Source organism: Phyllobates terribilis, unplaced genomic scaffold (assembly GCF_046119375.1).
Source record: "Phyllobates terribilis strain yellow unplaced genomic scaffold, ASM4611937v1 Scaffold_7__3_contigs__length_470593459, whole genome shotgun sequence".
NCBI classification, from domain to species: domain Eukaryota; kingdom Metazoa; phylum Chordata; class Amphibia; order Anura; family Dendrobatidae; genus Phyllobates; species Phyllobates terribilis.
Window position 1 is genome coordinate 280680804 of NW_027362767.1, and position 27856 is coordinate 280708659.

At 46.9% G+C, this 27856-nt stretch overlaps 1 protein-coding gene across 1 annotated transcript in view; it reads left to right on the top strand.

Annotated features, from left to right (window-relative positions):
* The first annotated feature begins 2966 nt into the window (after positions 1-2966).
* AR (androgen receptor) overlaps positions 2967-27856 on the top strand; it is a 503957-nt gene continuing 479067 nt past the window's right edge. Inside the window, exon 1 of the mRNA XM_073640913.1 lies at positions 2967-4546. Within this exon, the coding sequence (XP_073497014.1) occupies positions 3354-4546 (1193 nt within the window). The 5' untranslated portion in view covers positions 2967-3353. The remainder of the gene's footprint in view (positions 4547-27856) is intronic.

The window sequence follows — 27856 nt, forward strand, 5'->3', positions numbered from 1 at the left end:
CACAGTATGTAGGGCAGGCAGTATGTAGTGCTGGTCTCTGTGGAACGTTGTGGGCACACAGTATGTAGGGCAGGCAGTATGTAGTGCCGGTCTCTGTGGCACGTTGTGGGTACACAGTATGTAGGGCATGCAGTATGTAGGGTACACAGCATATAGGGCAGGCAGTATGTAGGGTACCTAGTATGTAGGGCAGGCAGTATGTAGGGTACCTAGTATGTAGGGCAGGCAGCATGTAGAGCCGGCCTCTGTGGCACGTTGTGGGTACACAGTATGTAGGGGAGGCAGTATGTAGTGACGGCCTCTGTGGCACATTGTGGACACACAGTATGTAGGGCAGGCAGTATGTAGTGCTGGTCTCTGTGGCACATTGTGGGTACACAGTATGTAGGGCAGGCAGTATGTAGTGCCGGCCTCTGTGGCAGATTGTGGGCACACAGTATGTAGAGCAGGCAGTATGTAGTGCCGTCCTCTGTGGCACATTGTGGGCACACAATATGTAGGGCAGGCAGTATGTAGTGCCGGTCTCTGTGGCACATAGTGGGCACACAGTATGTAGGGCAGGCAGTATGTAGTGCCGGTCTCTGTGGCACATTGTGGGCACACAGTATGTAGGGCATGCAGTATGTAGTGCCGGCCTCTGTGGCACATTGTGGGCACACAGTATGTAGTGTAGGCAGTATGTAGCGCCGGCCTCTGTGGCACGTTGTGGGCACACAGTATGTAGGGCAGGCAGTATGTAGTGCCGGCCTCTGTGGCACATTGTGGGCACACAGTATGTAGGGCAGGCAGTATGTAGTGCAGGCCTCTGTGGCACGTTGTGGGCACACAGTATGTAGGGCATGCAGTATGTAGTGCCGGTCTCTGTGGCACATTGTGGGCACACAGTATGTAGGGCAGGCAGTATGTAGTGCCGGTCTCTGTGGCACATTGTGGGCACACAGTATGTAGGGCAGGCAGTATGTAGTGCTGGCCTCTGTGGCACATTGTGGGCACAGAGTATGTAGGGCATGCAGTATGTAGTGCCGGTCTCTGTGGCACATTGTGGGCACACAGTATGTAGGGCATGCAGTATGTAGTGCTGGCCTCTGTGGCACATTGTGGGCACACAGTATGTAGGGCAGGCAGTATGTAGTGCTGGCCTCTGTGGCACATTGTGGGCACAGAGTATGTAGGGCATGCAGTATGTAGTGCCGGTCTCTGTGGCACATTGTGGGCACACAGTATGTAGGGCATGCAGTATGTAGTGCTGGCCTCTGTGGCACATTGTGGGCACACAGTATGTAGTGTAGGCAGTATGTAGCGCCGGCCTCTGTGGCACGTTGTGGGCACACAGTATGTAGGGCAGGCAGTATGTAGGGTACACAGCATATAGGGCAGGCAGTATGTAGGGTACCTAGTATGTAGGGCAGGCAGTATGTAGGGTACCTAGTATGTAGGGCATGCAGTATGTAGTGCCGGTCTCTGTGGCACATTGTGGGCACACAGTATGTAGGGCAGGCAGTATGTAGTGCCGGTCTCTGTGGCACATTGTGGGCACACAGTATGTAGGGCAGGCAGTATGTAGTGCTGGCCTCTGTGGCACATTGTGGGCACAGAGTATGTAGGGCATGCAGTATGTAGTGCCGGTCTCTGTGGCACATTGTGGGCACACAGTATGTAGGGCATGCAGTATGTAGTGCTGGCCTCTGTGGCACATTGTGGGCACACAGTATGTAGGGCAGGCAGTATGTAGTGCTGGCCTCTGTGGCACATTGTGGGCACAGAGTATGTAGGGCATGCAGTATGTAGTGCCGGTCTCTGTGGCACATTGTGGGCACACAGTATGTAGGGCATGCAGTATGTAGTGCCGGCCTCTGTGGCACATTGTGGGCACACAGTATGTAGTGTAGGCAGTATGTAGCGCCGGCCTCTGTGGCACGTTGTGGGCACACAGTATGTAGGGCAGGCAGTATGTAGTGCCGGCCTCTGTGGCACATTGTGGGCACACAGTATGTAGGGCAGGCAGTATGTAGTGCAGGCCTCTGTGGCACGTTGTGGGCACACAGTATGTAGGGCATGCAGTATGTAGTGCCGGTCTCTGTGGCACATTGTGGGCACACAGTATGTAGGGCAGGCAGTATGTAGTGCCGGTCTCTGTGGCACATTGTGGGCACACAGTATGTAGGGCAGGCAGTATGTAGTGCTGGCCTCTGTGGCACATTGTGGGCACAGAGTATGTAGGGCATGCAGTATGTAGTGCCGGTCTCTGTGGCACATTGTGGGCACACAGTATGTAGGGCATGCAGTATGTAGTGCTGGCCTCTGTGGCACATTGTGGGCACACAGTATGTAGGGCAGGCAGTATGTAGTGCTGGCCTCTGTGGCACATTGTGGGCACAGAGTATGTAGGGCATGCAGTATGTAGTGCCGGTCTCTGTGGCACATTGTGGGCACACAGTATGTAGGGCATGCAGTATGTAGTGCTGGCCTCTGTGGCACATTGTGGGCACACAGTATGTAGAGCATGCAGTATGTAGTGCCGGCCTCTGTGGCACATTGTGGGCACACAGTATGTAGGGCATGCAGTATGTAGTGCCGGCCTCTGTGGCACATTGTGGGCACACAGTATGTAGAGCATGCAGTATGTAGTGCTGGCCTCTGTGGCACATTGTGGGCACACAGTATGTAGGGCATGCAGTATGTAGTGCTGGCCTCTGTGGCACATTGTGGGTACACAGTATGTAGGGCAGGCAGTATGTAGTGCCGGCCTCTGTGGCACATTGTGGGCACACAGTATGTAGTGCCAGGCGTCATTTCTTGGTATCACTGACAGCAATCACATTGGTCATCTCTAAGGAATGGGAACAGCTGCCGCAGAACCTCCTGACGACTCTGCTGTTCTGGGTTTCGAGCCCTCCATGCAAGGTCCCGGCGCGGGTCTCCGGTTTAGCCTCCTCGCCTCGAGGAGTTTCTTGGCCAGTGTCCGGGGACACGAGGGGACGGTCCCCTGTAGGACCCGCCCGGGTTCTGGGGCCTCTGTAGTTAGAAGCCGCTGAGCTCCGGCAATGTACGTAGCGCTGTGTGTCCGCTGCCTGCGCTGTGCAGCCGGCGCGGAGGGGCAGAGATAGCGGCGGCGGGCAGCGCACACACGGGGCAGCGCAGCGGGCACAGTGGGGAGATTGGGGGCGCAGGTGGAGATCCGGGCGGGGAGGAGCCGCTGAGTAGTTGGGGCGGTGTGTGCTCAGCTGGGACAACTTCTGTACAGCACTGCTCTGTGACGGAGAACTTAGCACACTGTGCACACCAGAGCCGGGCACTGCAAGACAAGGTGGGCGGGCACTAACCTTGGCACTAGCCCTGACCTGGGAAGGGAGATGGAGGTGCACATTGGACTCGGGGGGGTGTACAAGCAGCCGCCCGCCAAGATGATACGGGGAGCCTTTGAAAACCTCTTTTTGAGTGTCCGGGAGGCGCTGCAGGGTGACAGGAAGACTGCTGCTCCACCTGACGCCTGCCCCCCGGTGCCAGCCTGTGCCCGCCACACACACTCCGCCTGGACTGAGCCCCCCGCCGACTGGTCTGAAGCCCCCAGCACCCAGGCAGCCCCCTGGAGAGAAAGTGCCCAGCCAGAGCCCCCCGGCGAGGGCTCCCAGTTCCCTGCCCTGAGCAGCTGCTCCACGGAGCTGAAGGAGATCCTGGGCGAGCAGGGAGGGATGCTGGAGCCCGAGGAGGGCAGCCCGGAGCGGGCGGCCAAGGACAGGTACCCCCTGACGCCCCCGGGCATCTCGGAGAGCGCCAAGGAGATCTGTAAAGCGGTGTCCGTGTCCCTGGGGCTGAGCATGGAGGCGCTGGAGCATCTGCACGCGGGGGCAGAGTCCCAGAGAGGAGACTGCATGTTTGCTGCCCCCTCCACGCACACCGTGGACCCCCACAAGTGCCAGGTGGGTGAGGAAGACAAGTCTGAAAACTCATCCCCCCAATATCGGGAAGGAGCCTTCAGGAGGAGCGGCCAGAGTAACTTCTCCGCTGGCAAAGCCCCAGAGGATGGCAGCTCCCTGGGCTGCACAGAGGAGAAGGAGCCACCCTGCACAGAGCTGGCACTGCCTGAGCCAGGGGGCTACAGGAGCCGGGGCATGGAGTTGGCACCCAGCCTTACTTTGTACAAGCCTGCTACATTCATGGAGGATAACCCTGCCTACCCAGCCTACAGCTTCCAGATGGCACTTACTCCACATGGCAGAATAAAAGTGGAAAGCCCCATGGAGTTTGGTGGCAGTGCTTGGGGGGCACCAGGCAGGTATGGGGAAATCTCCGGCTATGCCCACTGTGGTCCAGCTGGGAACTGGCACTCTCTCTTCGAGGAGGGTCCGTCTGCGGGGTCTTACACTGATGCCAGCCTGTATGGCTACTCCAGAAGCCATGTGCCACCTGGGGCGGACAGTGACTTCCCTCCGGACTCTTGGTATCCAGCTGCCGCCATGCTGAGCAGGGTGCCCTATGGCAGCCCCATGAAGACTGAGATGAGCCCATGGATGGAGGGCTACCCCGGGGCATTTGGAGAGATGAGGTGAGTGCAGTCGACTGTCCTGAATGTTTCCATAGAAGACTGATGGAAAGTGATGATTTTGCAAAAGTGAAAGACATGCTGAGACTTCTAGTGCTCCATCCTGTGTTCTGTGATGAGACCTAGCTGCTATTCTCAGTGTCCACATGATGCCAGGTACAATGTCTGCAGCTGGGTGCTGCCACCTGTGTGGTGCAGGTAATGGCAGCACTGGACAGCACCTGCAGCTGCTCTCCAGGGCTCTGCCCAAAGCTTTACCACAGTGGTAACAGAGGGTACCAGCGCCCATTATTACATGCTGTCATAGTGCAGCTACATCGTGTTAGAGCATGGGGGCTGGACAGGAGCAGTTTTATGCAGGTGTACTTTCTTTCCCGGTCATACAATTTCTCACCTGTTGAATATCAAGTAAAGAATAATGTAAAGCCCAGCTGAGCACAATGCCCTACCACACAGTGCCCTACCACACACATGCCGGGCATCAGAAGGCCAAGTGAGGTGGCTGTCAGTCCTCCGAGCGTCCACCTGGGAAAAGGCAGCTCACACTCATTCACACATTGCATTATTGCCCTGCAACAAGTTTCTGTCTTTTTACATGTAGCTTTTTATTCCAACGAAGAAGAAGTTATTTAACTTCGACATATCCAGCTTTATGTATGGTTCACTGCTGTGTATTATAAGACTATGTTCACACATGTTGTGTTTTTCAGCGTTTTTTGCTGCAGATTTTTATACAAATTTTCTGCTGTCTTTTGCAGTACAAGCAAAGTCTATGAGAAACCAGAATTCTCTGTTCACGCATCTTGTTTTTTTTTTGCTGCTTATTTTGTCCCTTGGTTGGGTTTTTGGAAAATAGAGCATGTCACTTCTTTCAGCTTTTTTTCACTCATAGGACAGAATGAGACAGAAGGACCGTGAAAAAAACGCTGAAAAAACACATCAAAAACTGCAGCAAAACCTGCGTTTTTCAGGCAGCTGATTACCTGCCACAGATCAGTTTTGCTGCAGATTTCTGACGTAATAAAACACAACATGTGGGAACATAGCCTTATAATATCATTCTATATAAATATTAACACGTTGTCCAGCACCGTCATTGGAGGCAGGAAATACGAACCAGTGTATTTCCCTAAAATGTACACCTACTAATAGAAAAAGTCAATGTAAGCTGTAAAATACTGTAACACAGATGTAAAAAATATCTACAGGTGATACACAAAAGAGGGGCGACCCTGCCCGTCCTGAAGGGAATGAGGTGGGGGCCGAAAAGAGTCAGATTGTGGACCAGCTCCGTGAGTGGGGTCAAGCGTCTTCTGCTTTTCTGTATATGTGGCCTTCAATATTTCACCACTGTTAGTTTTATTCTTTATTTATTTATTTTGCTCCTCCAGCAAAATATTATATTTATAAAGAACTTGTGCTCAGGTGTTTCTGGTAGAGTAAGTGCAACCACGCACTGACAAAACGATTTATTGTCTCACCCTACGGCTATGGAACAGAGGCCGGATATTCCAGGTCTATCTATCTATCTATCTATCTATCTATCTATCTATCTAGCTAGCTAGCTAGCTAGCTAGCTATCTATATATCTTCTATCTATCATTTATCTATCTATCTATCTATCTATCTATCTATCTATATATCTTCTATCTATCTATCTATTCATATATCTATCTATCTAAAGTCAGGTAGCACTCCAAAAAATTTGATGACAAAAGTGGACTTTATTAGCCCATATGGTGTGGCAACGTTTCAGTCGTGACCAACCTTTCTCATACTTGAGAAAGGTTGGTCACAACCAAAACGTTGCCACACCATATGGGCTAATAAAGTCCACTTTTGTCATCAAATTTTTTGGAGTGCTACCTGACTGTTTATTGCTATTATTATTGCAAACGGATATTTCTTTGGGGGGCTTTGCACCCATGGTTACTATATACGGTGCTGTTCCAATTTTTTGCTATCTATCTATCTATCTATCTATCTATCTATCTATCTATCTATCTATCTATCTATCTATCTATCTATCTACCTCTCATATATATCTATCTATCTATCTATCTCATATCTATCTATCTATCTCTCTGTCTATCTATCTCATATCTATCTATCTATCTCATATCTATCTATCTATCTATCTCATATCTATCTATCTCATATCTATCTATCTCATATCTATCATCTGTCTATCTATCTATCCATCTATCTATCTATCTCATATCTATCTATCTATCTATCTATCTATCTATCTATCTATCTATCTATCTATCTATCTCTCATATCTATCTATCTATCTATCTCATATCTATCTATCTATCTATCTCATATCTATCTATCTATCTCTCATATCTATCTATCTATCTATCTCATATCTATCTATCTATCTATCTATCTCATATCTATCTATCTATCTATCTCATATCTATCTCTCTATCTATCTATCTCATATCTATCTATCTCATATCTATCTATCTATCTATCTATCTATCTATCTATCTCATATCTATCTATCTATCTCATATCTATCTCTCTATCTATCTATCTCATATCTATCTATCTCATATCTATCTATCCATCTATCTATGATTTCATATTAATTGTAAAGTGCTGGGGAATATGTTATCTTTATATAAATAAAGATTATTATTTTTCAGATCTATTTATCTATCTTGAAATATCTCTTTTCTATCCGTATAATTGTATATCTAGCTGTCTCTGTAATGTCCATTTGTCTCTTGTCAACCATATCTATTAATTGTCATCTATCTATGTATTATCTATCAATTTATCTATTATCTGTCTATTATATATCTATCATGTATCTATCATCTATCTATTATCCATGTGTCTATCTATCTATCTATCTATCTATCTATCATCTATCAATCTATATCTATCATGTATCTATTATTATTATTATCTATCCATCTATGTGTTGAATTTGTGAGAAGATATTGATCGCCCACATTATGGACAGTAGCTCACAAATATTCAGCGTGGCTAAAGGTTAATGTATCTTTTATCAGGGTAGATCCAGGTCAGACCATCGCACTTCATCCCATGTCTGATAAAGAGTATTTATATGTGAGCTGTCAGTGAAAAACAAAGGATGTTAAGTATTTAGGTTTTAGAGGAACTTTTCATAATGTATGTACAGTTTCTCGTTTTGTGCTGTTATTGTCTATACATTCTTTGCCTAACAAGAAAGAAAACACCATTGCATGCTAAATCCCTGTAAATGACCACTTTTATATGATGTGATTAATTAAAGTCATGATTTACTTTCTAAGAGTGGATGATTTGTTTTTTTTTGTTGCTTTTCTAGAAATTATTATATTACCTTTAAAAGACATAGAAATGATCTGCAGGTGTAGTGAAAAATAGGAATATGATGGTAATGAGAATTACGGTTCATCTGACTCAGCAGCCTGTAAAGAATAATACTTTTTCCAATTGAGGAAACAATTATGAGATGTAAGAAGATTCTATATGAACAGCGGACACATAATACAGTCATAAAAGCTGCATACATGATTATGGTCTGACACAAACCCATTTCCTTAGATCCAGGTCTGTAGAGGAAAAGCTTCTTTATATAGGCTCTAGTAATAGCCTCTATTTCCTTGTAGTAAATCCAGCAGTGACTGAGCAGACCCGACTGCACTTTCATTGATTTAATGGTTCGTTCAAGTCCATATTAATGTTACGAGCGTCAATAGTGTTGTGACATGAAAATAATCTCAGTGTCTGCCCCACACAGACTCGCTATTAATGCTTCCTATTTCTGCTCCGAGTCATCTGCTCCTTTAACTGGCAGAGCATGAGGGCCATGTGGATCCAGTGGAATTTGTCCTTGTGTTGTTTGTATTTTCTTTGCTTTCTGATATTGAGGATGTGCATAATACATATTACTTTCACGCACAGACATTTTTCACATACGGCGCCAGCTTTGAACCTAGGCTAGAAACTTAGGAAAGTCATTTATAAGGCTCATCCGTCGCAGCAAGCATTACCATTTTTGACCTAAAAAGTGAAAAGTATAATCAGGTAATAAGTGTTATGAGAATGTCAAAATCAGAGTTTAGATGTTACGTCAGATCGCTCACGGCTTTGCTTAGTATTGGGCAGGTTGTCAGAGTCGTCAGAGAAAGTTTCTGCGCTCACTTTCCTACTTCTGACTAGTTTTTGGGGTTCATCAATTGTGATGGAACCAAATCCTGTTTTCACTTGGTTGAATCAATTTTCTGGTTGCGTGTTCTCTCTACTTTCATCTGTATAATTAATGACACAAAAACATGAAATATGTATATAATGTATATAGTACCGAAGGCGCCATATCTAATGGTCACAAATATTGTTGACATTAATCTTTCAAGAAGAACATTTGGAAGCTCTTATTTTCACTAACATTAAGACATCATACTTTTTTTTTTTGTATTTTTTATTTATATAGCAATTGAGCTGCCATACTAAATGCTGTATTTTTGTGTAGTGCCGCATCTTCAGATTTCTATTCATGCGCCTACATAGAAAATCCCTTCAATAACTACTCATTTTATTATTAATTGTGATTCACTCACAACTGATTTTTACATTTATCTTTGTGACGTAACATTTAAATGCTTTGACTACAATTCAAGTAGGCGTGATTTTTTTTACTAAAAAGTGTTTTTTGTAAATTGGTGAAAAGATCACATATATTAAGATGTGGAAGTGATGTGATCTGCTAAAAAAACATTATCAAAGAGTATTGTTGATGTTCTCTTCATATCTTGCTTCACAACGAGTTTTTTTAAATTGTTCTCACTAAATGTAATGTGTGTGCTGATATTGTGTGCTAACGTGTTTGCAATCTATTAGGGTAAATGGGTGCTAATATAGTAGGTGTGAGCTAATATAGTAGATGGGTGCTAATATAGTGGATGTAAGGTAACATACTGTAGTAGATGGATGCTAATATAGTGGATGTGAGCTAACATACTGTAGTAGATGGGTGCTAATATAGTATATGGGTGCTAATATAGTAGATGGGTGCTAATATAGTGAATGTGAGCTAACATACTGTAGTAGATGGGTGCTAATATAGTAGATGGGTGCTAATATAGTGGATGTAAGGTAACATACTGTAGTAGATGGGTGCTAATATGGTAGGTGTGAGCTAACATACTGTAGTAGATGGGTGCTAATATAGTAGATGGGTGCTAATATAGTGGATGTAAGGTAACATACTGTAGTAGATGGGTGCTAATATAGTGGATGTAAGGTAACATACTGTAGTAGATGGGTGCTAATATAGTAGATGGGTGCTAATATAGTGAATGTGAGCTAACATACTGTAGTAGATGGGTGCTAATATAGTGGATGTAAGGTAACATACTGTAGTAGATGGGTGCTAATATAGTAGATGGGTGCTAATATAGTGAATGTGAGCTAACATACTGTAGTAGATGGGTGCTAATATAGTAGATGGGTGCTAATATAGTGGATGTAAGGTAACATACTGTAGTAGATGGGTGCTAATATACTAGATGTGAGCTAGCATACTGCAGTAGATGGGTGCTAATATACTAGATGTGAGCTAGCATACTGCAGTAGATGGGTGCTAATATACTAGATGGGTGCTAATATAGTGTATGTAAGCTAGCATACTGTAGTAGATGGATGCTAATATAGCAGATGTGAGCTAACATACTGTAGTAGATAGGTGCTAATATAGTAGGTGTAAGGTAACATGCTGTAGTAGATGGATGCTAATATAGTAGATGTGAGCTAACATACTGTAGTAGATGCATGCTCATATAGTAGATGTAAGGTAACATGCTGTAGTAGATGGGTGCTAATATAGTAGATGGGTGCTAACATACTGTAGTAGATGAGTGTAAATGTAGTAGATGTGGGCAGATATAGTAGATGGGTGCTGATGTAGTAGCTGGTGCAGATATAGTAGATGGGTGCTGATGTAGTAGCTGGTGCAGATATAGTAGATGGGTGCCTATGTAGTAGATGTGGGCAGATTTAATAGATAGGTACTAATGAAGTAGATGGGTGCTAATGTAGTAGATGGGTGCAGATATAATAGATGGGTGCTTATGTAGTAGATGGGTGAAGATATAATAGATAGGTGCTAATGTAGTAGATCGGTGCACATATAGTAGATGGGTGCTGATGTAGTAGATGGGTGCAGATATAGTAGATCGGTGCCTTTGTAGTAGATGGGTGCCTCTGTAGTAAATATGGGCAAATATAGTAGATGGGTGCCTATGTAGTAGATGTGGGCAGATTTAATTGATGGGTGCTAATATAGTAGATGGGTGCAGATATAGTAGATGGGTGCCTCTGTAGTAGATGGGTGCCTCTGTAGTAGATGTGGGCAGATATAGTAGATGGGTGCCTCTGTAGTAGATGTGGGCAGATATAGTAGATGGGTGCCTATGTAGTAGATGTGGGCATATTTAATTGATGGGTGCTAATATAGTAGATGGGTGCAGATATAGTAGATGTAAGCTAACATACTGTAGTAGATGGGTGCTAATATAGTAGATGGGTGCTAATATAGTGGATGTGAGCTAACATACTGTAGTAGATGGGTGCTAATATAGTAGATGTAAGCTAACATACTGTAGTAGATGGTTGTTAATATAGTAGATGGGTGCTAATATAGTGGATGTGAGCTAACATACTGTAGTAGATGGGTGCTAATATAGTAGATGTAAGCTAACATACTGTAGTAGATGGTTGTTAATATAGTAGATGGGTGCTAATATAGTGGATGTGAGCTATACTGTAGTAGATGGATGCTAATATAGTAGATGTGAGCTAACATACTGTAGTAGATGCATGCTCATATAGTAGATGTAAGGTAACATGCTGTAGTAGATGGGTGCTAATATAGTAGATGGGTGCTAACATACTGTAGTAGATGAGTGTAAATGTAGTAGATGTGGGCAGATATAGTAGATGGGTGCTGATGTAGTAGATGTGGGCAGATTTAATTGATGGGTGCTAATATAGTAGATAGGTGCAGATATAGTAGATGGGTGCCTCTGTAGTAGATGTGGGCAGATATAGTAGATGGGTGCTGATGTAGTAGATGTGGGCAGATATAGTAGATGGGTGCTGATGTAGTAGATGTGGGCAGATTTAATAAATGGGTGCTAAAGAAGTAGATGGGTGCTGATGTAGTAGCTGGGTGCTGATATAGCCAATGTGCTAATGTCATGTACTTTACTAATGCCTTCTCCTGTGTGAATGTTCAGGTCAGTGAGTTGTCTCAATGATACATTTGGAAACATTGTTCTGCCTTTGGGTAACTGGCGGCTGTAAGTCATTCATGTATTTTATAAGCGTCCTGTGTTATATATGTATAAATGCTGGTGAAGAAGCTCTCCGGTCTTCCCCTGAACCCTCCTCTGCTCGTGTTTAATGCGTTCACATTGTGGACTCTATTACATATCATTAATAATCCTGGGAAGAGTTGGTATTTTCCCCAGGGCACGTTGCGTTCAGAATTTATAAAGTTAGATACTGGACTTTACAGTTACACTTTTCATCTAGTAAATGTAAAATGTTTGATTTCGAGGCACTGTGCTCAATTGTAACTTTATATAGTATTTTCTCTCTCTTGTTATTTTTATCTGGCGACAATGATGGATAAGTGCTGAGGTAATTTCTTGAGTCATTCTTCAGCTAGTAACTAATCTAAATATATTCTTCTTGTTCCTTAAATGCGTAACTGGCCCGTGGGATAATGGATACAATGTGTATATATATATATATATATATATATATACCTGAGAGCTTGTCGAGCAGATAATGTGTAGCTCCTTATTGTAATGGAACGAGGGAACAGAAACGAATAGTAGAAGTAGCGAATACTTTGTGCTAAATTATTTCGGCCCCTTTGTAATTTTGCCTGGAATATTTGATTCTCTATGAATCATTAGTTCTCCTTCCACTAAGCCGGTATTGATATCCTTAATAATGGAATTACAAGTGACTTTCAATTCCGTGACCGCATCAAACTGGGAATGGCAGAAAGACGTTATTTTTATCACGCTTTTATACTTTTCCCACATTTGGCCCTAACTCACACTGTACAATGCACAGAAAGCTTCTACCACGTCTTATGACTTTGAAGATATGAGAAGATGAAGCAACACATAGGACATACGGACGTGGCAAGATCATGGCCGACGTGCGCTGTAGTAAGAAGTCCTGTAGGAGACGGCTTTCAGGAGGTTTCTAAACTGTTTGGAGAAATCTTACTAACTTTGTCTTCCTTCTTCATAGCCTCGCCTTTCGCTATTGAACATGTATTTTTTTTGTTCTTCCATTCTCGTCTTGACTTTTTATTGATCGCCTACAATGATTACCATTTTTAGAATTTATCAGTAAGATTTATCCGGCTGTTAGTGACCGTAACGTAACCCACCAGTCTTGCTCACTATATGGGAACTCTATATTCACTCGGCATTATGATCCATTCTAAGATATTGTATAAATTATAACATTTTCTGGTGTTTGCAACCTCATTCCTGCAAAAACTACTCAAAAATGTGTCTTAATACTGTTCCTGAAGCCTTCAGTTCTCAGGGCCGGGTATAACTCGGAAACACTTGTATAGTGTAGGTCGAACAGTACATAGTTAATGTCCTGTGCTCCCCGGGAGAAAACACATAAATTACTTTCAATGTGTACAGCCATAAAGTACAGCTCCATTTTATCAGATATATTACAGAACAGAAGAAGGAATTCCATAATGTAACAATTCTGGCTTTTAGTGTTATTAATAGCAGCTAAACAGCTTTAAAATAGTAGAAACAAAATCTGTTGTTTCCATCCGTCATCTCTCTGTAGAATATGATAATCTGTGGTTTGCTGAGAAAACTCGGGGCAATCACCAGCAAACTGAAGTTCATTAGTAACCTTCGATATTTGTGGATCAGTCCTGCTGCTAAGGAATGATTTCATGAAATGCTCCAGAATCACCATGACCTATATGAGCCTAGAGAGTCACATGCATCTCTCAGGTCTTTAATTATTCTCCTGACTGCTCAGCTTCATGCCAATACCTCCATTCAGGGATATACTCCTGTATTTTGGGCACAGTGTGGACATACAGCAGATCTATGATCCTTTCTGGCTGACTGTTCATCTCATGGATCAATCTATGCTTGCACAAATTGGTACTGGAAGGTATAACTGTTGTTAAGTAGCTTTTAATTGGCTGTTCATAGGTTGTCCACCTTTGGGGGACACGTTTTAGTTTTTTACTAAATGCATATATTTGGGGATAAGTCATTTTTGCAACTGGATTTCATTAAAATTTTTGCACTGTTTGACTTTTATTAGTTGTTTGTCCCCCCCCCCCCCCCGCACATTCAACTTTGATGTGGTCTGCGGTCGTAAATCAGCCGAGAGGCGCAGAGAAAAAAAAACAGATCTACAAACTCTACCAATTCTCATGGTCAGAACGAACTCACGGTTAGACTCTCAGATAGCTCATTCTGCAGCCAGTAATTATTTTATTTTCTATTTTACTCACTTGTATAGTGCCATTAATTCCACAGCGCTTCTTATCATCACTGTCCCCATTGGGGCTCACAATCTAGATTTCCTATCGGTCTTTGGAGTGTACGAGGAAATCGGAGAACCTGGAGGAAACCCACGCAAACACGGGGAGAACATACAAACTCCTTGCAGATGTTGTTCTTGGTTGGATTTGAACCCAGCACTGCAAGGCTGCAGTGCTAACTACTGAGCCATCATGCTGAAATAGACAGTACAGTACAAAGGCTATAAAATACCAACTGTGCAACATTTTTACTGAACCCCAAATGCAAAAATGATTTGTAGCCCCAAATACTTGAATTCAAGCAAAAAAACTAATTGTCCCCAAAAGTAGACAACTCCTTTAAAGCAGGGCTGTGGTGTCGGAGTCGTGGTGTCGGAGTGGTGGAGTCGGGGAGTCGGAGTCCATTTTAGTGGAGTCGGTTAAAATGGACCAACTCTGACTCCTAAAATATCTAATAAATTGGGTTCATTAGTACAATGCAGGATGTGCTGTAAATGTTTCCTTAAGAATTTGGGAAAGTTATAAAATGTCCTATAAATGTCTGTTCTGTTCCTGATCTAAGGATCTGGGCTTTTAGTTGAGATTAATCTGTGCTGCACTTTATGTACATGCTCAGTAGTGAGGCAGTGAGATGAATCTGTGCTGCACTTTATGTACACGCTCAGTAGTGAGGCAGTGAGATGAATCTGTGCTACACTTTATGTACACGCTCAGTAGTGAGGCAGTGAGATGAATCTGTGCTGCGCTTTATATACACGCTCAGTAGTGAGGCAGTGAGATGAATCTGTGCTGCACTTTATGTACATGCTCAGTAGTGAGGCAGTGAGATGAATCTGTGCTGCACTTTATGTACATGCTCAGTAGTGAGGCCGTGAGATGAATCTGTGCTACACTTTATGTACATGCTCAGTAGTGAGGCCGTGAGATGATTCTGTGCTGCACTTTATGTACATGCTCAGTAGTGAGGCCGTGAGATGAATCTGTGCTGCACTTTATGTACATGCTCAGTAGTGAGGCAGTGAGATGAATCTGTGCTGCACTTTATGTACATGCTCAGTAGTGAGGCAGTGAGATGAATCTGTGCTGCACTTTATGTACATGCTCAGTAGTGAGGCCGTGAGATGAATCTGTGCTACACTTTGTAGCGCTGGCGTCCCTGCCCTCTGCTAGGCAGGGACGCTGCTCCCCTCACCGCTCTGCTCCGTGCCCGGCGTCCTCTCCCCGCTCTGCTGTCAGCGCGCGCTCCTTCCCGGCGTCCTCCTCCCGCTCTGCTCTCAGCGCGCACTCCTTCCCGGCCTCTGTGCTTAGGGCGCGCGCGCGCGCGCTCCCCCCCTCTTAAAGGGGCCGCGCGCGCCGTCCTAAGGAGTCCCCGGCCAATGGCCGGAGGACTTCATCATATATAAGGCACCTCCTCCAAAATGGAGGTGCCCGAGCAATGTTGTTTGCACCTGTGTCTCACCTGTGCTTCAGCCCTCAGGTCCCGTTGCCAGTTACCTGCCAGTTACCTGCCAGTTTCCTGCCAGTTTCCTGCTAGTTACCTGCCTGATTCCTGCCTGAATACTTGTTACCTGCCTGCCTGCCTGAGGTCCGACGGTCTGCCTTACAACTCCGGTCAGTCTGTCTAAGGACCAACTTGTCCGCTCACCTGGGAGCGCACATCAGCTACCTGCCTGCTTGCCTGAGGTCCGACGGTCTGCCTTACAACTCCGGTCAGTCTGTCTATGGATCAGCTTGCCCGCTCACCTGGGAGCGCTTCTCCGTTACCTGCCTGCTTGCCAGCCCGGAGGCTCCGTTGTCACGTGCTGTGACCACCAGCTATCTCAGAGACTCTTGCCCGCTCACCTGGTAGCGCTTCTCCGTTACCTGCCTGCTTGCCAGCCCGGAGGTCCCGTTGTCACGTGCGGTGACCACCAGCTATTCCAGAGACTCTTGCCCGCTCACCTGGGAGCGCTTCTCCATTACCTACCTGCCTGCCAGCCCGGAGGTTCCGCCGTCACGTGCCGTGACCACCTGCTATTCCAGAGACTCTCGCTTGCTCACCTGGGAGCACACATCTACCATCTGCCTGCTAGCCTACCCGGAGGCTCCGCCATCACAGGTCGTACCTACCCCTTACCCAGAGACTGCCCTGATCACTTGCCGTAACTCCCTGTCCGTTCACCCAGAGACTGCCACCCGCTCCCTTACAAGGGCCGCCCCCTTGTATAGTAGCTCAGAGGTTCCGCCTCCCGGACCCGTTACAGTTTGCTCGGGCCATGGAACCCGGTGGCACCCAAGCTCCCTCGCTCTCGGACCTCGCTCTTGAACTGTCCCGTCAGAGGTCCCAACAGGAGGCCATCCTGGGTCACCTGCGGAATGTTAATACTCGCCTGAACACTCTGTCTGATCCACCAACAACCTCCGCCAGTGCCATATCTTGCAATCCGGCAGCTCCGCTGTCCACTAATACTATGGTATCCTACCCCGGACCCCGGCTTTCTGCACCTCCTCGCTTCGGAGGCGACCCCGTCCAGGCTCGGGGCTTCATAAATCAGTGCACCCTGCACTTTGAACTTTTGTCCCATCAGTTTAATTCCGACCGGGCCAAAATTGCCTTTATCATGTCCCATCTCACCGGGGAGGCCCTGGCCTGGCTAAATCCTCTATGGGAGAGAGGAGACCCCCTGGTGTCCAACTTGCCTGCTTTTCTCTCGGCTTTCCGGAAAGTCTTCGACGAACCCGGACGGAAGACCTCATCCGCATCCTCTCTGCTACGCCTCCGTCAGGAGGGTCTCACCGTGGGCCAATATGCCATACGGTTCCGCACCCTTGCCTCGGAGCTGGCCTGGGATAACGACGCTCTGGTATCCGTCTTCTGGGAGGGTCTGTCCGGTCGTATTAAAGATGAACTTGCTGGTCGGGACATTCCTACCTCTCTCGATGATCTAATAACCCTTGCCACCCGGATTGACCTACGGTTCCAGGAGCGTGCCAAAGAGGTCACCCGTGAGAGAAGGATTCCACGTTTAGCTCCTACTTTCCAGAAACCCGTCATTCCCTCCATCTCTCCCCAGGTACACTCTCCTGAGCCTATGCAGGTCGACCAGACCAAGATGGTCAAAACCCGTCAGGACTCACGCCGTGCCGAGGGGAGCTGCTTCTACTGTGGCAGTAAGGAGCACCGGATCCGTGCCTGCCCGGAGAGGTCGGGAAACGCCTGTGTCTAGGTTCGCTCAGAGAGGTCCACCTAGACAAGAATAAATCCTCTCCATCCCTGCTGTTGTCAGTTTCGATCATCTACGGGGAGAACCGTTATTTCGAACTAGCCCAACTTGACTCTGGAACCTTATTTCACAGTCCCTGGTTGAGAAATACCGCATCCCCACCAAACCTCTGGCTGTACCCTTGTCTGTCGCTGCCGTGGATGGGGGCCTCTTACCTCGCCCCATTCAACTCATCACCGAATCCATTACCCTGCAGGTGGGAATGCTGCATTCTGAAAGTATCTCCTTTCATGTTCTGCCTGGACTCTCTCACGCCCTCTTGCTAGGTCTGCCCTGGCTCCAGAGACATGCACCCGTGCTAGACTGGCAAACCGGAGAGGTCCTTCGCTGGGGACAAGACTGTCATAAAACCTGCCTGGTTCCCGTCCATCCCGTCCGTCCCTCTCCTACCCCAGCTAATCTACCTGGACTTCCGATTCCTTATTGGTCTTATGCAGATGTCTTTAATAAAAAGGAGGCAGAGACATTACCACCACATAGACCATACGACTGTCCCATCGATCTGCTACCCGGTACTACTCCTCCCCGTGGGCGTATCTATCCTTTATCCGCTGCTGAGACCCGGTCAATGTCCGAATATATTGAGGAGAATCTGGCCAGAGGATTCATCCGGAAATCTACCTCCCCGGCGGGAGCAGGCTTCTTTTTCGTCAAAAAGAAGGACGGCTCTCTCCGTCCCTGTATAGACTATAGAGGCCTAAACCTGATCACGGTGAAGAATAAGTACCCCCTCCCGCTCATTCCAGAATTATTTGATCGCCTGAGGGGGGCTAGGATCTTCACCAAACTGGACCTTCGTGGGGCGTACAACCTGGTTCGTATTCGTCAGGGGGATGAATGGAAGACGGCATTCAACACCCGGGACGGCCACTATGAATACCTGGTAATGCCCTTTGGTCTCTGTAACGCTCCTGCCGTCTTTCAAGAGTTGGTCAATGACATCTTCCGGGACCTTCTCTACTCCTGCGTAGTGGTGTACCTGGACGACATCTTGGTCTTCTCTCCGGATCTCCAGACTCACCGGAGGGACGTTCGTCAGGTCCTGCTCAGGCTAAGGCAGAACCATCTCTACGCTAAATTTGAGAAGTGCCTCTTTGAGCAGACCTCGCTTCCGTTTCTGGGCTACATTATCTCTCAGACCGGCCTACAAATGGATCCTGAGAAACTGTCTGCCATCGAGAAATGGCCCCGACCGGAGGGGTTGAAGGCCATTCAGCGATTCCTGGGCTTCGCCAACTACTACCGCCTCTTCATACCACACTTCTCTTCCCGGACGGCCCCAATTTCTGCGCTCACCCGTAAAGGTACTAATCCCAAAGAGTGGCCACCCGAAGCAGAGGAGGCCTTTCTTTCCCTTAAACAGGCCTTCTCTTCCGCCCCGGTGCTGCATCGCCCGGACGGCAACAAGCAGTTCTTCCTGGAAGTTGACGCCTCCTCCTCTGGAGCCGGAGCGGTACTTACTCAAAAATCATCTTCCGGGAGGATGGTAACTTGCGGCTTCTTCTCTAAACTCTTCTCCTCCTCAGAGCGCAATTATTCCATAGGAGACCGAGAGTTATTGGCCATCAAACTGGCATTGGAGGAGTGGCGTTACCTGCTCGAGGGGGCTCTCCACCCGGTAATAATTTACACTGACCACAAGAACTTGGCTTACCTCCAGCATGCCCAGAGACTTAACCCGCGCCAAGCCCGGTGGTCCTTGTTTTTTGCACGTTTTGATTTTGTCCTTCATTTTCGCCCGGCTGACAAAAACGTCAAGGCGGACGCCTTGTCTCGGTCCTTTCTGGTGTCTGATCTCGAGGAGGATCCGAAACATATCATCGATCCCGCCAGAGTAATGCAGGTGGCTCCCGTGAGTCTAAATCGTCTTCCTCCTGGTAAGACGTTCGTACCAGTACCTGATCGGGAGAAGATCCTACACTGGGGTCATTCTTCTAAACTAGCTGGCCACGCCGGTCAGAAAAAGACCCTCCAGCTTATTACCCGGCACTACTGGTGGCCTAACCTGCACAAGGATGTAATAGACTTTGTTTCTGCCTGTGTGTCCTGCGCCCGCAACAAAGTTCCGAGACACCTGCCGGCCGGCCGCCTCCTACCTCTGCCAGTACCTGCTGCCCCCTGGCAGCATATAGCGATGGACTTCATTACTGATCTACCCGTCTCTGCCGGTTGTACGGTCATTTGGGTGGTCGCTGACCGCTTCTCCAAGATGGCTCACTTCATTCCACTGCCAGGTCTTCCGTCTGCACCCGAGCTGGCTAAAGACTTTATCCGCCACATCTTCCGTCTTCATGGCCTGCCCCGTCACATCGTGTCGGATCGTGGGGTACAGTTCACTTCCCGTTTCTGGAGAGCCACTTGTAAATTGCTGGACGTCACCCTGGACTTCTCCTCCGCTTACCACCCACAGTCTAATGGTCAAGTGGAGCGGATCAATCAGAACCTGACCAGTTACCTTCGGCACTTCGTTAATGCCCACCATTCTGACTGGGTGGATCTCCTGCCATGGGCCGAATTCTCGTACAACAATCACGAGAGCGAGTCTTCCTCCAAATCCCCGTTTTTTGTAGTCTACGGTCAGCATCCTCGGATCCCGTTTCCCGTCTCCACCTCGGCGGACAATCCGGCTGCGGAATCTCTTGTTAACAAATTTTCCTCCATATGGGAGAGTACCCGGTCCGCACTCCTTCTGTCATCCGAGCGTATGAAAAGACACGCTGACAAAAAACGTCTGGACCCTCCTCAATTCCGCCCTGGGGATAAAGTCTGGCTCTCGTCCAAATATGTCCGGCTCAAGATCCCTTCCTATAAGTTAGGGCCTCGGTTCATCGGCCCACTGGAGGTCATCAGTCAGATCAACCCGGTGGCCTATAAATTGAAACTCCCGGCCAACTTACGGATCCCTAACTCCTTCCATGTGTCTCTCCTCAAACCTGTGGTGCTTAACTCTTTTTCCAAGTCTACAGGTACGCCTCCTGCTCCGGTTTCTGCTGAGGACGAGTTTGAGGTAGAGAACATTCTTGCCACCAAAAGGGTAAGAGGAAAGACCTTTTTTCTGGTAGATTGGAAGGGGTTTGGTCCTGAGGAGAGAACGTGGGAGCCCCGGGAGAACATCCATGCCCCTCTCATCCTAGCTAAATTTCTGTCTGGCCTAAAAAAGGGGGGGCCTAAAGGGGGGGGTACTGTAGCGCTGGCGTCCCTGCCCTCTGCTAGGCAGGGACGCTGCTCCCCTCACCGCTCTGCTCCGTGCCCGGCGTCCTCTCCCCGCTCTGCTGTCAGCGCGCGCTCCTTCCCGGCGTCCTCCTCCCGCTCTGCTCTCAGCGCGCGCTCCTTCCCGGCCTCTGTGCTTAGGGCGCGCGCGCGCGCGCTCCCCTCCTCTTAAAGGGGCCGCGCGCGCCGTCCTAAGGAGTCCCCGGCCAATGGCCGGAGGACTTCATCATATATAAGGCACCTCCTCTAAAATGGAGGTGCCCGAGCAATGTTGTTTGCACCTGTGTCTCACCTGTGCTTCAGCCCTCAGGTCCCGTTGCCAGTTACCTGCCAGTTACCTGCCAGTTACCTGCCAGTTTCCTGCCAGTTTCCTGCTAGTTACCTGCCTGATTCCTGCCTGAATACTTGTTACCTGCCTGCCTGCCTGAGGTCCGACGGTCTGCCTTACAACTCCGGTCAGTCTGTCTAAGGACCAACTTGTCCGCTCACCTGGGAGCGCACATCAGCTACCTGCCTGCTTGCCTGAGGTCCGACGGTCTGCCTTACAACTCCGGTCAGTCTGTCTATGGACCAGCTTGCCCGCTCACCTGGGAGCGCTTCTCCGTTACCTGCCTGCTTGCCAGCCCGGAGGCTCCGTTGTCACGTGCTGTGACCACCAGCTATCTCAGAGACTCTTGCCCGCTCACCTGGGAGCGCTTCTCCGTTACCTGCCTGCTTGCCAGCCCGGAGGTCCCGTTGTCACGTGCCGTGACCACCAGCTATTCCAGAGACTCTTGCCCGCTCACCTGGGAGCGCTTCTCCATTACCTACCTGCCTGCCAGCCCGGAGGTTCCGCCGTCACGTGCCGTGACCACCTGCTATTCCAGAGACTCTCGCTTGCTCACCTGGGAGCACACATCTACCATCTGCCTGCTAGCCTACCCGGAGGCTCCGCCATCACAGGTCGTACCTACCCCTTACCCAGAGACTGCCCTGATCACTTGCCGTAACTCCCTGTCCGTTCACCCAGAGACTGCCACCCGCTCCCTTACAAGGGCCGCCCCCTTGTATAGTAGCTCAGAGGTTCCGCCTCCCGGACCCGTTACACACTTTATGTACACGCTCAGTAGTGAGGCAGTGAGATGAATCTGTGCTGCGCTTTATATACACGCTCAGTAGTGAGGCCGTGAGATGAATCTGTGCTGCGCTTTATGTACACGCTCAGTAGTGAGGCCGTGAGATGAATCTGTGCTGCGCTTTATGTACATGCTCAGTAGTGAGGCCGTGACATGAATCTGTGTTGCACCTTATGTACACGCTCAGTAGTGAGGCAGTGAGATGAATCTGTGCTGCACTTTATGTACATGCTCAGTAGTGAGGCCGTGAGATGAATCTGTGCTACACTTTATGTACACGCTCAGTAATGATGCCGTAACATGAATCTGTGCTACACTTTATGTACACGCTCAGTAGTGAGGCCGTGAGATGAATCTGTGCTGCACTTTATGTACACGCTCAGTAGTGAGGTCGTGAGATGAATCTGTGCGGCACTTTATGTACACGCTCAGTAGTGAGGCAGTGAGATGAATCTGTGCTGCACTTTATGTACATGCTCAGTAGTGAGGTCGTGAGATGAATCTGTGCTACACTTTATGTACACGCTCAGTAATGAGGCCGTAAGATGAATCTGTGCTGCACTTTATGTACATGCTCAGTAGTGAGGCAGTGAGATGAATCTGTGCTGCATTTTATGTACATGCTCAGTAGTGAGGCCGTGAGATGATTCTGTGCTGCACTTTATGTACATGCTCAGTAGTGAGGCAGTGAGATGAATCTGTGCTGCACTTTATGTACATGCTCAGTAGTGAGGTCGTGAGATGAATCTGTGCTACACTTTATGTACACGCTCAGTAGTGAGGCCGTGAGATGAATCTGTGCTGCACTTTATGTACATGCTCAGTAGTGAGGCAGTGAGATGAATCTGTGCAGCACTTTATGTACATGCTCAGTAGTGAGGCCGTGAGATGAATCTGTGCTGCACTTTATGTACATGCTCAGTAGTGAGGCCGTAAGATGAATCTGTGCTGCACTTTATGTACATGCTCAGTAGTGAGGCAGTGAGATGAATCTGTGCTGCACTTTATGTACATGCTCAGTAGTGAGGCCGTGAGATGATTCTGTGCTGCACTTTATGTACATGCTCAGTAGTGAGGCAGTGAGATGAATCTGTGCAGCACTTTATGTACATGCTCAGTAGTGAGGCCGTGAGATGAATCTGTGCTGCACTTTATGTACATGCTCAGTAGTGAGGCCGTAAGATGAATCTGTGCTGCACTTTATGTACATGCTCAGTAGTGAGGCAGTGAGATGAATCTGTGCTGCACTTTATGTACATGCTCAGTAGTGAGGCCGTGAGATGATTCTGTGCTGCACTTTATGTACATGCTCAGTAGTGAGGCCGTGAGATGAATCTGTGCTGCACTTTATGTACATGCTCAGTAGTGAGGCCGTGAGATGATTCTGTGCTGCACTTTATGTACATGCTCAGTAGTGAGGCAGTGAGATGATTCTGTGCTGCACTTTATGTACATGCTCAGTAGTGAGGCAGTGAGATGATTCTGTGCTGCACTTTATGTACATGCTCAGTAGTGAGGCAGTGAGATGAATCTGTGCTGCACTTTATGTACACGCTCAGTAGTGATGCAGTGAGATGATTATGTGCTGCACTTTATGTACATGCTCAGTAGTGATGCAGTGAGATGAATCTGTGCTGCACTTTATGTACACGCTCAGTAGTGATGCAGTGAGATGAATCTGTGCTGCACTTTATGTACACGCTCAGTAGTGAGGCAGTGAGATGAATCTGTGCTGCACTTTATGTACATGCTCAGTAGTGAGGCCGTGAGATGATTCTGTGCTGCACTTTATGTACATGCTCAGTAGTGAGGCAGTGAGATGATTCTGTGCTGCACTTTATGTACATGCTCAGTAGTGAGGCAGTGAGATGATTCTGTGCTGCACTTTATGTACATGCTCAGTAGTGAGGCAGTGAGATGAATCTGTGCTGCACTTTATGTACACGCTCAGTAGTGATGCAGTGAGATGATTATGTGCTGCACTTTATGTACATGCTCAGTAGTGATGCAGTGAGATGAATCTGTGCTGCACTTTATGTACACGCTCAGTAGTGATGCAGTGAGATGAATCTGTGCTGCACTTTATGTACACGCTCAGTAGTGAGGCAGTGAGATGAATCTGTGCTGCACTTTATGTACATGCTCAGTAGTGAGGCAGTGAGATGAATCTGTGCTGCACTTTATGTACACGCTCAGTAGTGAGGCAGTGAGATGATTATGTGCTGCACTTTATGTACACGCTCAGTAGTGATGCAGTGAGATGATTATGTGCTGCACTTTATGTACATGCTCAGTAGTGAGGTCGTGAGATGAATCTGTGCTGCACTTTATGTACACGCTCAGTAGTGAGGCAGTGAGATGAATCTGTGCTGCGCTTTATGTACACGCTCAGTAGTGAGGCAGTGAGATGAATCTGTGCTGCGCTTTATGTACACGCTCAGTAGTGAGGCAGTGAGATGAATCTGTGCTGCACTTTATGTACATGCTCAGTAGTGAGGCCATGAGATGAATCTGTGCTACACTTTATGTACACGCTCAGTAATGAGGCAGTGAGATGAATCTGTGCTGCGCTTTATGTACACGCTCAGTAGTGAGGCAGTGAGATGATTCTGTGCTGCACTTTATGTACATGCTCAGTAGTGAGGCAGTGAGATGATTCTGTGCTGCACTTTATGTACATGCTCAGTAGTGAGGCAGTGAGATGATTCTGTGCTGCACTTTATGTACATGCTCAGTAGTGAGGCCGTGAGATGAATCTGTGCTGCACTTTATGTACATGCTCAGTAGTGAGGTCGTGAGATGAATCTGTGCTACACTTTATGTACACGCTCAGTAGTGAGGCCGTGAGATGAATCTGTGCTGCACTTTATGTACATGCTCAGTAGTGAGGCAGTGAGATGAATCTGTGCTGCACTTTATGTACATGCTCAGTAGTGAGGCCGTAAGATGAATCTGTGCTGCGCTTTATGTACACGCTCAGTAGTGAGGCAGTGAGATGAATCTGTGCTGCACTTTATGTACATGCTCAGTAGTGAGGCCGTGAGATGAATCTGTGCTACACTTTATGTACACGCTCAGTAATGAGGCCGTAACATGAATCTGTGCTACACTTTATGTACACGCTCAGTAGTGAGGCCATGAGATGAATCTGTGCTGCACTTTATGTACACGCTCAGTAGTGAGGTCGTGAGATGAATCTGTGCGGCACTTTATGTACATGCTCAGTAGTGAGGCAGTGAGATGAATCTGTGTTGCACTTTATGTACATGCTCAGTAGTGAGGCCGTGAGATGATTCTGTGCTGCACTTTATGTACATGCTTAGTAGTGAGGCAGTGAGATGAATCTGTGCTGCACTTTATGTACATGCTCAGTAGTGAGGTCGTGAGATGAATCTGTGCTACACTTTATGTACACGCTCAGTAGTGAGGCCGTGAGATGAATCTGTGCTGCACTTTATGTACATGCTCAGTAGTGAGGCAGTGAGATGAATCTGTGCTGCACTTTATGTACATGCTCAGTAGTGAGGCCGTGAGATGATTCTGTGCTGCACTTTATGTACATGCTCAGTAGTGAGGCAGTGAGATGATTCTGTGCTGCACTTTATGTACATGCTCAGTAGTGAGGCCGTGAGATGAATCTGTGCAGCACTTTATGTACATGCTCAGTAGTGAGGCCGTGAGATGAATCTGTGCTGCACTTTGTGTACATGCTCAGTAGTGAGGCCGTGAGATGATTCTGTGCTGCACTTTATGTACATGCTCAGTAGTGAGGCAGTGAAATGATTCTGTGCTGCACTTTATGTACATGCTCAGTAGTGAGGCAGTGAGATGATTCTGTGCTGCACTTTATGTACATGCTCAGTAGTGAGGCAGTGAGATGAATCTGTGCTGCACTTTATGTACACGCTCAGTAGTGATGCAGTGAGATGATTATGTGCTGCACTTTATGTACATGCTCAGTAGTGATGCAGTGAGATGAATCTGTGCTGCACTCTATGTACACGCTCAGTAGTGATGCAGTGAGATGATTATGTGCTGCACTTTATGTACATGCTCAGTAGTGAGGCAGTGAGATGAATCTGTGCTGCACTTTATGTACACGCTCAGTAGTGAGGCAGTGAGATGATTATGTGCTGCACTTTATGTACATGCTCAGTAGTGAGGCAGTGAGATGATTCTGTGCTGCACTTTATGTACATGCTCAGTAGTGAGGCAGTGAGATGAATCTGTGCTGCACTTTATGTACACGCACAGTAGTGAGGCAGTGAGATGAATCTGTGCTGCACTTTATGTACATGCTCAGTAGTGAGGCAGTGAGATGAATCTGTGCTGCACTTTATGTACACGCTCAGTAGTGAGGTTGTGAGATGAATCTGTGCTGCACTTTATGTACATGCTCAGTAGTGAGGCCGTGAGATGAATCTGTGCTGCACTTTATGTACACGCTCAGTAGTGAGGCAGTGAGATGAATCTGTGCAGCACTTTATGTACACGCTCAGTAGTGAGGCAGTGAGATGAATCTGTGCAGCACTTTATGTACACGCTCAGTAGTGAGGCAGTGCTGTGCAGTCAGAGTTGGATTCGGCTCGGGAGTCAGGGAAATTGAGGAGTTGGAGTCGATGGTTTGGCTTACTGACTCCACAGCCCTGCTTTAAAGTAGATGTTCACTCCAGAATTTTTTTTTAAACTTTTTGAATGGTATTAGAAGAACAGTTATATCACCAATCCCCCGCTGCTCCTTTGCCGATGCTTCCCTGGTCCCTACATTTGGTCGATACACAGGAAATGACTTCTCAGCCAATCACTTCCTCAGCAGCCATCCTACTTAGCCTGTGACTAGCAGTAGCTGGTCACACATCCTTGTGTCAATATGTCAGTGCTGCAGCAGAAAGTTGAGACCTTTCAGCATCAGTACGGGAGCGGCCCGGGATCCTGAGGGGAGTATTTTTTCCTTATTTTTGTATATTAACTCATTCTAAGTCTTAATTCTTTTTTTTTTTCTTTTTTTTTAGAAATGGTTAAACCCCCTTTAAGTTCTTTTTAAAGGGGCAGAGAGCAATACAGGATCATGAAAGGGAGACATGGTGTGTTATAGCAGTAATGTGGCTGGCATTTTTGCAGAGGATACACAGGGGCATATCAGTCTAAGAATTACTTTCTATCTTGTTTTGTGCAACATTAATTCCGTAATATTAGGATTTTGTTTGTCCGATTCTCCTATATATTTCTTACTTTTCGACTTTCTTTAGTGATTACTTGATTTCTGCCTTCACGGTTGCTTTGAATCTAATGTTCCCAGTTCTTGGGTTAATTTCAGTATAAATTCTGAAGAAGCTCGACGTCTTGACGCTTTTCCCCCCAATAATCTGTGCTTCTCCACTACTTGGCCTGTAATCATTTCATTTCGGGCTCTTAAATTATGAAGCAAAACTGCAGAAAACTGAACCTGCAAACCATTTTTCCCATCTGTGTAGAAGATAGAGATGCTAAATTCGCGCTGCAGACATTTTGGAGAGTTTGTAATCTAAGATGGCCGAGCGCTGACAAATTGAGTAGAAATGTCCTGTTTCCGACGTCCTGACATTGAGTAATATATTTTGCAGCTTTAGATGTTCCACAACTGTTTTGGTGTCACCTGTTACAGCTGCCATTCAATATACACACAGAAATGAAGAATAAAAAAGTTACTTTCACATCGAGATGGTTAACGACTTGGAATTCGATCCCTTTCCCTAGCATTTTTTATAACATTTGGTTCTAAATCATTTATCTAAAGGGGCTAGAGTTACATGACAAAGTAACTCTTCATCTTCAATTTGTAACAGATTGCGTGTAGTATACACATTACTAGTGAAAAAGATTAGGAAAAAGAATAAAAGCACAACACAATAAGAAGTAATATGCTTAACAAATCCGCAGAAAAACCATTGCATAAATATCAAACTGTCGTAACGCATTGGAGTCCATTCACCTTCATGCACTTTTAGTCTATGTTCACATGTTGCATTTTTGCAGCGTTTTTTTGCATAGTCAAAACCTGCTCTCTTGGCAGTAAAAAAGCAATGTCAACAAAGCAGGTTTTGCTGAGATTTTACAGCATTTTTGCTGTGATTTTTTACTGCGTTTTTGTCGTGGTACATTTGTCTTTTGT